We start from the raw sequence: 13,136 nt of genomic DNA, 5'->3' as shown, positions 1-13,136 counted from the left end.
TCAACCCTCCTGGCGTTTACTTGCCCTACGGAGACAAACAGTGGGTGGCTTCACCCAGCTCACTGTAGCCTTCTGCCACATTGATATTTCAAATTCAAAGAAATTAGCAAAATTCTGATTCCAGGTCACAGAAATAGGCAGGAAAAAAGGAATAACCTATTTAAAGTCCTGCTTTTAACAACTGTGATAGAAAACACCCATTTATTTGCCAAAATCTGGTGTTTTATTAGGTTTATCATCTTAATTGGCTGTCGTTGAAATCTCAGTAAACGGAAACAATAAGACGGAGCAGGCTCCGCTTTTTTATTGTGGAGGCTCAGATTATAACACCCCCCTCCCCCTAAATGACAGTATGTTATGTTCTAGTACAACATGCTGCCTATCGTAGCATCCTTCAAGTGAAACTGTTGTCCTGGACCAACATGGAGCCTGAAAGGCTTGCAGTGTGATGGAGGCTGTGGCAGTATATTTAGATGTACGGTTTAGGACAGGAAGAGGGGAAGCGCTGAGGTTATTTGATTGCTTCATTATGGTCATATATACGGCCATATATTTATGTATACTTTGTTACGTTTGTCATTACTTGTGCACCGGCGAGTGTTTGTTTGTTTGCGTGCGTGTGCCCGTGTGTGTGTGCGGCTGAGTAAAGAGGGCTCAGTGTTCGGACCACCCTGCGAGCTGGACTGAGTGACAGCACGGGCCTCAAGACTTCTGCAGGGCACCACACACACACACACACACACACACACACACACACACACACACACACACACAGTGCTCAAACACTCGCGTCAGAGAGCTCATTTTTCAACGTGTTTTCTACTCTATTAATGTCTCATGACTAAATCCATATCGTGCTCCAAAGCAAACATGCTGCATTAAAACGGGATAAATCACTGCGGTACCAGCAGAGCGCCCAGGAGCCGCGCTGCAGCGCTGGGCCCCGTGCAGTAGCTCCCCCACCGAAGATGCACGGCTGTTTTAACCCTGCTCCCGCACCCCCTGAATGTCTAAACGTTTCATTTAGGCCAAAACTCTCCCTGCAGACCTGAGCAGTCGGGGTACATGTGGCCATGACATGAAGCTGGAAAGAGATTAATAGTTCTTGGTTTTCAGACTGTTGTCGCTGTGACTTTCTATTAGATAAGTTCCCATGCAGTTGGAACACGTACGGAATCTGGAAAATAAGTCGAAGTATTTTCCAGATGTGGAAATTAAGGACAAAAAAATCTTCTCTTCTCTAATGGTCCATCCATCCATCTTTATCTTTGCTGAGGTAATTCCCATCAGTTATTTTGCCGTTCTCATCGAGAACCAGTTTCTTCTGTCAAATCTCTTTCTACCATGATAAAAACAGATGTTTTCTTTTCTCTCGGCTGATTTATGCAAAACTACTTAGAGACATTTTGTTTGAACAATTTTTTGTCTTTGTGAAACCTAGGCAAGTTCTTTGATATACTAAAACAGAGAAATTATTAGAAAAACAATCTGTCCAATGCAAGTTTCAAACAAAATGTTTCTGCGGGCATCAAGAATTTTTTTCCTGCCTCTCTAAATATAATGCTTGGGTTTTTGCCCACCTCTGCTAGGACCACCGGAGAGAACGACCCTGTGGCAAAGGCAGCAAACCTCCATCTTGCAACACAGTTATTCAAAGCAGTAAAGCACTTCTGAATGACTTTCAGCAAGTTATTACTCTTCAGCTGTTCCACTACCACATCAAGTTAATGTGTTCAAAGTATTAAAACCCTGCTTGACAGCCCAGATTTAGTTGTGTATTGCAGGCAGTAGGTTACTAATTTACTATGCTTTATCTCTGGTTAAACTACCACAGCATTTCAGAAAAAAAAGAATGCTAAAGTTACATTCAAACGTGGTGGTGGTGTGATGATCTGGCTCTGGTTTGTTGCTTTAACCATTTGTCGTAACTGATAGAATTTGATCTTTAGCAAAAAAAATCCTGAAGAAGAATATCTAACCATCAGTTTATGACCATAAGCTAAAGTGTACTTGGGTTATGCAGCGGAACAATTATCCAACGCGCACTGGTAATACCAAGGAACAGAGGAACAAAATTCCTCTACTGTGATGAAAAGCACAGATTACAGGTTTTCACAAACCCTTAGGAGAAGTTATTGCTGCCAGGGATCTGTTTGAGGACCTGAAACATTTAGGTGTGAAAGAAAAAACAAAAGCAAAAGAAATCTGTGTGTCCAAATACTTCTGACCAGCTTTAAGCACTCACCAGGATCCATGATAGTAGCTTTGATTAAAACAGCAACTAGATAAGACTTTATGACACAGATCATCTAATAAATATGTTTTTTATCATCATTTTAGTACTATGGGTGTGATAAGGAATATCACGCCCATAGTACTTATTTCCTTTTTTTTACTTGTCCTGTCTGGCAGTGTAGCATTAAGAATTATTGTCTTAATGCCTAAAAGAGCCCGAGAGATTTTACTTTCACCAGTGGAGCCTTACTGCTTTCATCATAGTGCTCTGCTTGATTTATATATGCAATTAGATTTTATTTTGGAACTATTTCATGCTCAATGGACACATAAACAGATAGAAGAGGAAAAGATGAGACAAAATGCTAAAAGGGAGAAAAGGTGAAAAAAATAGAAGAGAGGAAAAGGAAGAGAGCAGCATAACATCCTCTGAGTCTGCTTCTACACCTGCAAAGAGAGATATAAAAAGAACAGCAGAACAAGTATTACAGGTACAACAATCAACACCTTGATATCACTGAAGCATATTCAGTATTATTTAATTAAAAATGTATAAAGTGACAGCTGAAGATAATAACAGGGGTTTTCTGTATGGAAATGAATCTGTAAGTACCTGTAGGTGTTGTGAGAGTGTGCTTGTGTACGTAAGGTTTGTCCATGAGAAAAATGCTCAATAGTGGTTGTGAGGAGCCAAAGACCCCCAGAGCACCAAGGCAGACGCCAGGGGAACCAGAACCCCGATGCCCGATTGGACCCCCAGAGCAAAGGTGCCCTGGAGGGACAAACGCAGGGAAAGCTGCCTCCCCATCCCAGGGAAGAGCAGAGAGGAGCCCCAGGAAACACCCAACAGCCACAGTGCATATTAGTACTTATAGTACACATTTACAGTTTCCATTTAGATCTGGTATTTTTATGAATTTGGATCAGTCAGCACAGCAAGAAGGAAAACACCTAAGAGACAACTTGTTGTTGCAGTGATTGTTCCTAGTTTAACAACAGTTTAAAATCTGTTTGTTTCTAATGTGTGTGCAGCAGAAAGACCCTCCGTTTTTCCATCCCTCTAAGACATTTCCACGTCGCCATCAAATACAACATGTTACAGGTGTTGTTTTGTCTTGATGGAGTTTGTGGTCGGCATGTGCTGCATTCAAAGGAAATGAAAATGATCTGCTTCTGGCTGAGAAATGTTTGGTACAAGCCAAAAAACTAGCCAGTTTCTCTAAATGGAGACATTAGAGAGTATTGGAAGAGCAGTATGAGCTCATTTGTTTCCTAACTTAATTTAAGCTGTTTTTAGATAAAATGCTCTAAAAAAAAGAGGAAAGGGTTGGTTTAGTTCTTAGGGTAATAGAAATATCTGACACAAATATGTGCTCAGTGAAAAATAGCTTTTAATTCAGGGTTCGTCTTATTTCCTGTTCAAATGACTAATTTTACTGCATAGCTGCAAAGAACAGTATAGCTACAGCAACAGCCAGCAGCCTTGGTAAAGATATGAAAAAAATGTGTCTTATTGCATTAATACATACTTACACCACCAAATTTAGACAAACCCAACCTTTTATTTAAGCACATTTGATCAATAATGTATTCTCCATTTATTTATTTTATTTATTTGTTTAAAAATGTCCACTATACCATGTACTCTGCCAAAGTTGCCAGGGAACTTGGAACAGAGACAATCACACAGCGTCACCGGACCTCCACCGTACTTCAGGACATATTCATCCTATATTTCCCTCCAAACCTAATCGATAATCAAGAAGAGTTTTCCTCTGTACCGTCACAACATGCATGCTCGGTATGAGGGATTGCTGCAAAGGCAATGGCACAATGCCGGCAACTGTCCACTCCTGGCTGCACGCTCATCCAGGAGGAGTGAATGTTGCAGGTCAATGACTGGATGCAACCTGCTGGCAGAAAACCTTTTGACCAACCGTTCTGGATGGTTGGATAGAATTGACTTCGGGAAGAGCCTTGAGGTGACATGTTGTGAATTGCTGCTATATAAATAAGCTGAAGTGAATGGAGTCTGAGTCTCGTTTGAGCTAAGCACACAGGTCCAGTTCCAGACCCAGCAGCATGTTGACATTTGTGACGGTAGGGCAGAAAATATTTTTTCTACTTCTCTCCTAAACTGGTTGGTGTGTAGATGCAGTCTGTTGGTTGACTTGGTGACTCTGTGAGCTTTTGTGTGAGCGAAACAGTAATCACCATAAACACTGTTAGCAAAGGTTGTTTTAGTCCTTACCGCTGGCATTACATTGTAAACAATAAAGTGCAACCCCGCTCCACTTTGCAGGCCATCATTTCTACATTTCCACCTTAAACATGACTGTGAGCTTTAAACAATGTGTGCCAGATGTAAACACATACTGTTCTATTTAGTTATTTGTGCAATTTTAATCAGTTTGCTTCATCGGTGGCAATTAAAAAGATATCTGAAAGCTGTTCGTGTTGTTTTGATAGGCATATTTCTCAAGCTGCAGAAAAACATTGTGCAACGTTGCAGCGTAGGCTGCTGCTTCCAGTCGCAGCGAGGGACGGGAGGAAAGACGTTGGTTTTCCTGGTTGCTCGGTGGACTGACGAGACATCAAAGAGGACGGAGCCGGCTTTGGGTTGAGCTCCCTCCGCTGATTAAAACGCAGGGGCCACGGTAACGTCTGGATGGGCCATTTAAAACTAATGAGGGAACAGAAATAGAGTCATGGCCATCAGCATGTGAAGGTGGAGGGAATTTAAATGTGTGTGCGCACATGATCTGTAGACAATTAGATTCAGAAAATGTTGGACACCGACACGTCCCCCCCCCCCCCCCCCCCCCCCCATATTTGATGTATATCAGAATAAGTTTAAGTTTCCGTTATGTTTTGATTATGGGCTGAATTAGCATCCATTGTTTTTAAAACAATTTAGCAATTACAGCTTTGTCATTTTGAGTGCCTTTTTCTTCTTTACATCTTGGAAGGTAAAAGACTATTTGCTGTTAGGAAACTGTTGCTATGTGAACATGGTGTCTAAGGAGCCAATGCAAAATTAATGAGAAAATGTTGATTTTTCTGCAGTGCTTAGGCTCATGACTTGATGCGACCTGGAACTGGATGAAAAAAACGATAGCCCGGTTGATTAGAGAAACACGAAATATCTTCTGTAGATGAATAGAACATTTAAAGTCTTTTCCCCACTTTTAAAGGTGGTTCACTTTATGATTTTCTTTCCTACAAAAATGACCAAACAGTAAATTTGGTCTCTAGACTTTCCTATTAGTACTGTCATCTCGGGTGGCCGTTATGCATTGATGCCAATGTTTGATACGATCATTCTGCTAGCTGCTTTTGAAAATGGACAAGAATAATCTAGGAATCATCTGTTGCCATAACACATCTAATTTTTATCTATTTAAGCATTTCACATCTTACAAAGATTTTTTATGTAAATACAATTAGTATGTACTTTCCAGTGATGATTTGATAGACAGTAGTGTTTCTCTATTTAAAGCTAGGGTCTGTGATTAAGCCTCTCAGGTTCCTCACCTTAACTATGAGATTTTCAAAAGCTTAAAAACATTTCCAAATCTATCAGTATGTTTGGCCTTCCTGTTTCACTCGCTTAGAGCATTGCTCTCTCTCCCTGCGTCGCAGCCTAAAGTGTCATGTCTATGCATCCTGTCTTCATTGTAGATACTTCACAGATACAAAAAGCAGACAGCTTTAAGTGTTGTTGGTGTAACCTTGTAACCTAGCTTTGATTTATCCAGATTCTGGTCATCAGCGGCTTCCCTGGTGCATCTCTCAATGTTTAATCTGTTTTTTCCAGTGTGTTAAGTCAAAATGTCTAGTTTGGCAAAGGCCTTAGGAGATTTAACTATGGCTATATGGGAAGTCAGACTTGTTCAACTTTTCATTGGATCCAAGGTACGCCAATTGCATCTACTGTATTACGCACAAGGCCGCAGTGCACATGCAGATCTGTGCTTTACCTGAGCTGAACTGTAATGATAATTATTGCCATCATCGTCAACGCTGACTCACCCTGCGCTGCCGGCTCTGTTTTAGTATCGTGTGTGGTGCGCTGTGAGGGATGTAGGCAGGAGGCATTTGCTTTTGTGAATGAGTCATGTGCCGTGGATCGTTTGTCATGCGCTTGTGACACAAACAAACAAGGGGAGATGCGAACGGAGTACGGCAGATGACAGTAAATGGAAGTGAAGTGACACGGGCACGTCAATTTACAGAGAATCTGCGGGGCTGACAACAAAACCATGTGCGGTGATTCATCAAAGGTGAAGACTGCCGTCACTGGTGTCTATAAGTAAATGGCGTACGTCACAAGTGGCATCAGAACTGGATGCTGTGCAGGCGTTGTAAATCATCTAGAGTACCCATCCCGCTCCAACCTGTTGGAAAAATTAAACTCTTTCTCTTTGGATTTTTCTCTGCAGTAATGTATGCGCCCCTTTGATTTGATTTCCTACTTTTCAGTTCCCTCTCTCTTTGTCTTCTTTCCCCCCTTTGTTGTCATAATTTTCCGAGTTCAAAGCACATCTCACAGACAGCAAAGCTCCTGCAACAAACCGTCATTTTCTTTGTTGATAATCCAAGCGCTTGGCGGGATGATAGCGCGAAAAGCCGCCCGTCTTTAAGGGATTCCAGGCCCGTTTCGCAATGAGACTTTTTTATTATTACAAGTTTTCATTTAGCGTCGGCGCTGAGTTATTTCTCAATCCAGCGCTCTTCCAACATCTAATGGGCAATTATCTGTGGGGGAGAGAACTTAATGGGTGTCCCGTTTCACAAAGCCCCCCCCCCCCCCCCACCCCGTTATTTATGTCAATGAGCAACGCTGTGTGGAAACGTGGCAGAGACGTGCTAACCGCTCGACTTGTTTAGATTCTCTCCATGGAATCCCACACCCATTGTATGCCAGCAATAACCACAAAAGCAAATATATGCATGGGAGTGCATGCATCTGTGCGTCGGAGAGTGTGTGAAGTCTAGAGCAAAGATGTGCGACTGAAGTGTGTGTGTGTGTGTGTGTGTGCAAATGTGTATAGATCATTATAACACGAACGGGGAGACATGATGAAAGTATCTACTGACAGAAAAGCCTATGCGAGCGGACTGCGCGCCACGCCGGCCACCCCCGTACATATAAACCCATATAAACAGACATCCTACCTCCCACATGCAACACACACATTCACCACAGATACTTACACAAGCAGAACTGTAGACCTACCACCACATACCCAGACACCCCCCCCCCCACCCCCCCCACCCCCAACTGCACACATGCACATAGCTGGAGACCCGCAGTCACATATGCAGGCATACCCCGATACACGTACACACACAGACTCCGAACCAGAGACCAACCACCAACATCAACACCCACAGGCTCAGGCTCGGTGACATCATGGCTTGGATGACAGCACGTCTTCCAGGCCCATTAGTCTGATTGTAGGTGGCTCCGCTCTGCCGCAGTGATTTATGGGTAAATATCCAGAGTCTCTGCTGTGCTGATTTATGAGCTGTGTTTTGGTCCCTTTGGTCCCGAGACCACGAGACTTGGGAGGGGAATCCTGTACAAATAATGAAATTGTAAAAGTGGAGACGTGGAGGCAGAGGGGGAGAAGAACCAACCCTGTCACTCTATTATCACTCCATGCTGGTGATTGTTTGGTGTGTGAAAAAAAAAAAAACGTGTCTAGTTCTCCTCGCAGGTACCTGTGTGTCTGCATGTGTTCCTGGTAACCAGCTTCCTTCTAACTTTCCTTCCTGTAGAAATAATTATTCTTTTCATTTGGTCTGCTGTTAATGAAGTCATACGTCTGTTTAGCCGGCTGTCTGATGCCTTTGTTCCTTGTTATTAGCTTTTGTTCCCCTCTTTTAATGTTTATTGCCTTGAAAGTGTGGGAGTTATTTAAATTATTTGCCTCTAAACCACAGGGAAAACTGGTACTACACACGAATTGTTCATCCTTCTTTTTTTTTTTTTTTTTTGGATTTTGTCCTTTATTGTATTTTTGAACCCTGGACCTTCTTCCTGTAAGGCAACAATCCAACTGCAGCATCAGTACAGGGATGAAAGCGTATGTCCATGAAAGAAGGACATGTTACCTAAAAACAAACCAGCATCAAATATTTAAAACATTTTCTAGACTGGCTTTTTGTTTTACAATGCTTGATATCCACTTAAACAGATCTAAAAACTGTAGTTAAGGCTACGCAAAAGGCCAGGAGGCCACTAAATCAGTGTTTGTGAGCTGATGTTGTGTGCAATTGCATTTACATGTATTATGGTGCCTGCCTGTCATACTTATTTTTATTTCATATTTGGAGCAGCTTTTATTCCATGACAGACATTAAAATCACACCCAGATTAATTAAAAATGTGAAGCACAAACGATGTTAGTGATTTTTTTTGGTGTCAATTATAGTTACACCAGGTTACTTACTTAACATGGGATTTACTTTTGCCCACAGAATGTATATACTTAAATTAAAAGTTGGAATTTTATAAAGTTTTCGTGTGAGATTATGATACTGGAATAAAATCTGCATTTTTTAAGGATTTTTGCAGGGATGCATAAGTTGTTCCAGTAAACGTGGAGGACGCTGTATGCTGCGCCGAACAGAAATAGTCAGGTTCACTTGTGCATAACTGCTGACCTTACCCGACATGCTTCATATCTTTTAAATGACTTAGTTTCCCCCCCCCCCCTTTATATAAAAGGAAGTATGACGCAGGCAAAATAATAATCAAAATGTGACAGCAGTTACTTACAGGGTCTCACATTTATGAAAAGGCCTTGCCTCCAGGACATCACAGGCCAAAACGTCCCATAAAAGGTCAACTTTGTGTGGAGAAGCAGTTCATGGTGTAAAGAGCAGCGTGGGCCGTATGACTGTTTCACGCTGCCACAGAAAAGTTTCTCTTCAGGCCCTTTAAGTCTTCTTCCATCATTGTTAGAATAAATCACTTGATGCTGACACACAAATTGACAGAAATGAAATGGCAGCAACATCGGGTGTCACATGAGGTGAACCTTGAAATGCTGAAAAAATACTTTAAAAACCCAATTAGAATATTGTTGTAAATTACTGTAGCACGGTCTAACGGTTAGCATTGCTAACAGTCGCCATGTATATTACTAGAGGTTTACAGAAAGCAGCCAGAATGTTAGATCTCTGCATGTTCTATAACATTAGTTGAAAGCTCAACAGGTTAAACATTGAAGCCTTGCTGGTTCCTGATCAGCCTTCCTGGTGTCTGCTGAAAGTCTAGCTCTCTCTCACTGTCCTGCAGCCTGAATGAGGCACAGACATGTCTCAATCGTTTTTATTGAAATAGTTTCGCACATATCTGTGACACCTCTGCTTTATTTCTAAACACCTTAATTTTATAGAGCAGTGGGATACCAGTTGTTCTATAAACAACTCCTTTTTTTCTAATCTAGTAATCTATAATCTGCTGCCGCTTGGAGCGATTATAACTCAACACCACTCGTCTTTCCACTGATATGCAGAGGTTCTTCAGATTGATCTGTCTTTTAAAACCAGGTAGAAGTCACATTCACCACTCTCTTCTAGAGGATATCTCTGCAATAAAACTGCAGTTAAACCAAAATATCCTGTTTTAAATGAACAAAAGACCAAATACATTTTGTTTGGTAAGAGCGGCATGAATAACATCAGTGCACTGAAAATTCAATTTAGTGATACTGTAAAAAAATCTAGGGGTGATTTTAGACAATTGTTCTAAATTTTAAATAAAACAAGTTCAATTGAGGTAAATTTTATTTATGTAGCACCAATTAACAACACATATCATCTCAAGGCTTTGTATAAAGTCAGCCTCCATCAGATCCTCCAGGTTGGTGAGAAAGTTTCCTCTCTAAGGAAACCCAGCAGGTTGCATCAAGTCTCTCCAAGCAGCATTCACTCCTCCTGAAAGAGCGTAGAGCCACAGTGGACAGTCGTCTGCATTGTTGATGGCTTTGCAGCAATCCCTCATACTGAGCATGCATGAAGCGACAGTGGAGAGGAAAACTCCCCTTTAACAGGGAGGAGAACCTCCAGCAGAACCAGAACCAGGCTCAGTGTGAACGCTCATCTGCCTCCACCCACTGGGGCTTAGAGAAGACAGAGCAGAGACACAGAAAGCTCAGAAGCTCACGTTGACCCAGGAGTACTTTCTATGTTAGATGGTAATAGAGGATGATCTGCCTCCCCTGATGATGTCACAGCTAACAGAACACCAGACCAGGTGTACCTTCTATGAAGGGGAAAAAATGACAGAACATAAAGTTAAAAGTTGAAATAACAACAAACACTGCAGATTGGAGAGCAGTAGGAGAACTCAGCAGAGTGAGAGAAATAGACCCTGATGTCCTCTAGCAGCCTAAGCCTATAGCAGCATAACTATAGAGGTAGCTCAGGGTAACATGAGCCACTCTGACTAGAAGCTTTGTCAGAAAGAAAAGTTTTAAGATTAGTCTTAAAAGTAGACGGGGTGTCTGCAGCTGGACTTCTGCGTTTCTGTGTGCATTGTAAATGCAAACATTGGGAAAACTGGTAATTCTCAGTCACTGAGATTCCAGATTCTAGAATTCTGTTTAATCACTGATCTGGACCTCTTTAAATCCAAACCTAAGATATGTTTACTTAGGAAGGCTTTTCATAATCGGTAATACTGTATCATATAATTTCAGATTACCAACTTTATTTAATTTTTTTTATCTTTTATCTGCTTTTTGTTTTATTTGTTTGAATTATTTTTATGATTTTATTGTGAAGTACTTTGGCTGTCTGGTTGGCTGTTGTAAAAGGCTACATGAATGAATAAACACAATGAAAATAAAAAAACACTTTTATTATTATTAACAGTTTTATTTCTCCCAGTAACAACATTCACAAAGAGGGCTATTGTTAGCTTGAATTGATGTGGTTAAATATGATGCATTTACTTTGGAAACAAATCAGATTTTTGAGGTCAGGTCCAGTCAAGCTAAAAATGGTCAGATTCCAGGAACCGGCCGATCTCTCTGTGCATCTCTATCTGAAAGCCGTGTCTAAACCTCCAGCTGATAAAGTTTGCACTTTTATTTAGGATAAACACTATGTAAAGTCTCACAAACTGGCTTATCTGAGATTTTCCTGAGATTCTCCACACAAAAAAAAAACAAAAACAAAAAGGTTCTTTTTAACTGGCTACTTGTAACAAAGTGCCCCAAGACTGAATCTAAAACAGTTTCCTGCTAAGTCATCTGTTATGTATGACCCAGTCGATCATTCTTTTTGTTTCGCCGCCTTTTCTTTACCTGAATAATTCATAGTTTTAAAACAAGGAGTCTTTAAGAACAAAACAAATAAATACGGGGGGAAACAACTAAAAATCTACATTAAAGGAAAACGCAGGAAATCCGAGGATTTTTTGTGTATAGACAAAAACAAGACAGGTGATTCCCTTCGGTTATTCTGACCTGCAGAGAGGGTGTAGCTGTGATATGAGCCCTATTGAGTCATTTGACTGAAGAATCTTCTTTTTTTTACTGATCTCAAATTTATTAAGGAAGTCAGTGCAGAAGTTCAGTCCAGCTTTTATCACTGTAGGTTGATTAAAAATTAAGCCCTATCTTCCTCAGAATGGCAGGATTGGTTGATTTGTTGTGAGTGATTGATTGATTGATTGATTGATTGATTGATTGATTGATTGATTGATTGATTGATTGATTGATTGATTGATTGATTGAAGCTTGGACAACAGTTGAGAAGACCACCTTTAAAGATTACCAGAGTATCTGGCTGCATTGACGCAAACTGAAACCAACGTCCGTTTGAGTTACTGAAAATCCCCACAGACCTTTGCTGCAGTAGATGGTGGCTTCATGAGGAATGTAGCTACAGTAACCCCCTAAGTGAGGTTTGTCCTCCCCTGTCGCTCCGTGTTTATCATCTGCACAGCTTCATCACTCCCTGTAAGCCTCTCACTTTCTGTCCTCCTCTCCATATCATTATGTCCTGGCTTCTGTGTCCATAACGAGCACTTCCTCCTCACCCCCGCCACCTATTCTCTCGCTTTCTCCTTCCCCGTTCTCTCCCCTTTCTTCCCCTCCACTCGGTGTGCTGAATTGGAGAAGCTTATCGCCTAGCAACCACAATTAAAGTACAACAAGTCAGTGGCGGCTGCAGCCACCATCGGAGCAAGCTTTCGCAAACCTTCGTGTAGCCGGCAGCTTTGGACAGAAAGCAGGGGGAACAGGGCAGCAGGCAGGGAGGCAGAGCTTTAGAGTTGAAGTCAAACAGGTGAGCAGCAGTTGGAGTTGTGACTGAAGCGGCACACTGAGGACTTTAGGGAAGAGGGACAGGGAGAGTGGAGTGGATTTAGATTCGACAGGTATGTGCGCTGGAATCAACAGATGCAAGGTGAATTTCTCCGGAAAATACGCCGTTGTGTGCTTGTGTTTGTGCTCGGAGTCTTGTGCATTTCAGCTCTGTGTGCATTTGTTTGCTCGTGAGTCTGTATGGAAGAACCACATGCTGAGGAGGATTAATGCTTTTTTTTTTTTGAGGCGTTAGCCAGAAAAGCAGCTTATAGATTGGCAGTCTGGGTGATTTCACAGCTGTAGAGGAATGCCAAGTTTGTGCTGGAGCATCCTGTAAAAGCCTTCGCTCAAACACCTGCCTCCATGGACACTCTGACTAAGAAACACAGTGACATGTTGTAGAGGGGGAAACTGTAGTCTAATGAATTCACCGGGGGCCAGCCTAAAAGATTAATCCCCCGTGCATTATTAACTCCCCTCATCCGGTCGTGTACTTATTTACATCTACTGTAAAACACAAAGCTTTTAGTCTCTAAAAAGTTCTGATTTACTGTACAGGCAATGGATTCTTGT

The 13,136-nt window shown here is 41.6% G+C and overlaps 1 protein-coding gene across 3 annotated transcripts in view; it reads left to right on the top strand.

The window, feature by feature from the left end:
* Nucleotides 1-13,136, top strand: part of LOC105926602 (ankyrin repeat and fibronectin type-III domain-containing protein 1) — a 212,641-nt gene that overhangs the window by 116,798 nt on the left and 82,707 nt on the right. Inside the window, exon 1 of one of the 3 annotated variants that reach the window (XM_036141706.1) lies at nt 12,465-12,663. The exons of the other annotated variants lie outside the window; for them this stretch is intronic. Within the exon in view, the coding sequence (XP_035997599.1) occupies nt 12,637-12,663 (27 nt within the window). The 5' untranslated portion in view covers nt 12,465-12,636. Of the gene's footprint in view, nt 1-12,464; nt 12,664-13,136 lie in introns of those variants that run through there. 3 annotated transcript variants of the gene reach the window in all.

The sequence above is a fragment of the Fundulus heteroclitus genome, chromosome 10 (assembly GCF_011125445.2).
Source record: "Fundulus heteroclitus isolate FHET01 chromosome 10, MU-UCD_Fhet_4.1, whole genome shotgun sequence".
In the NCBI taxonomy this organism is placed as follows: domain Eukaryota; kingdom Metazoa; phylum Chordata; class Actinopteri; order Cyprinodontiformes; family Fundulidae; genus Fundulus; species Fundulus heteroclitus.
This window is presented reverse-complemented; position numbering and strand designations above follow the sequence as displayed.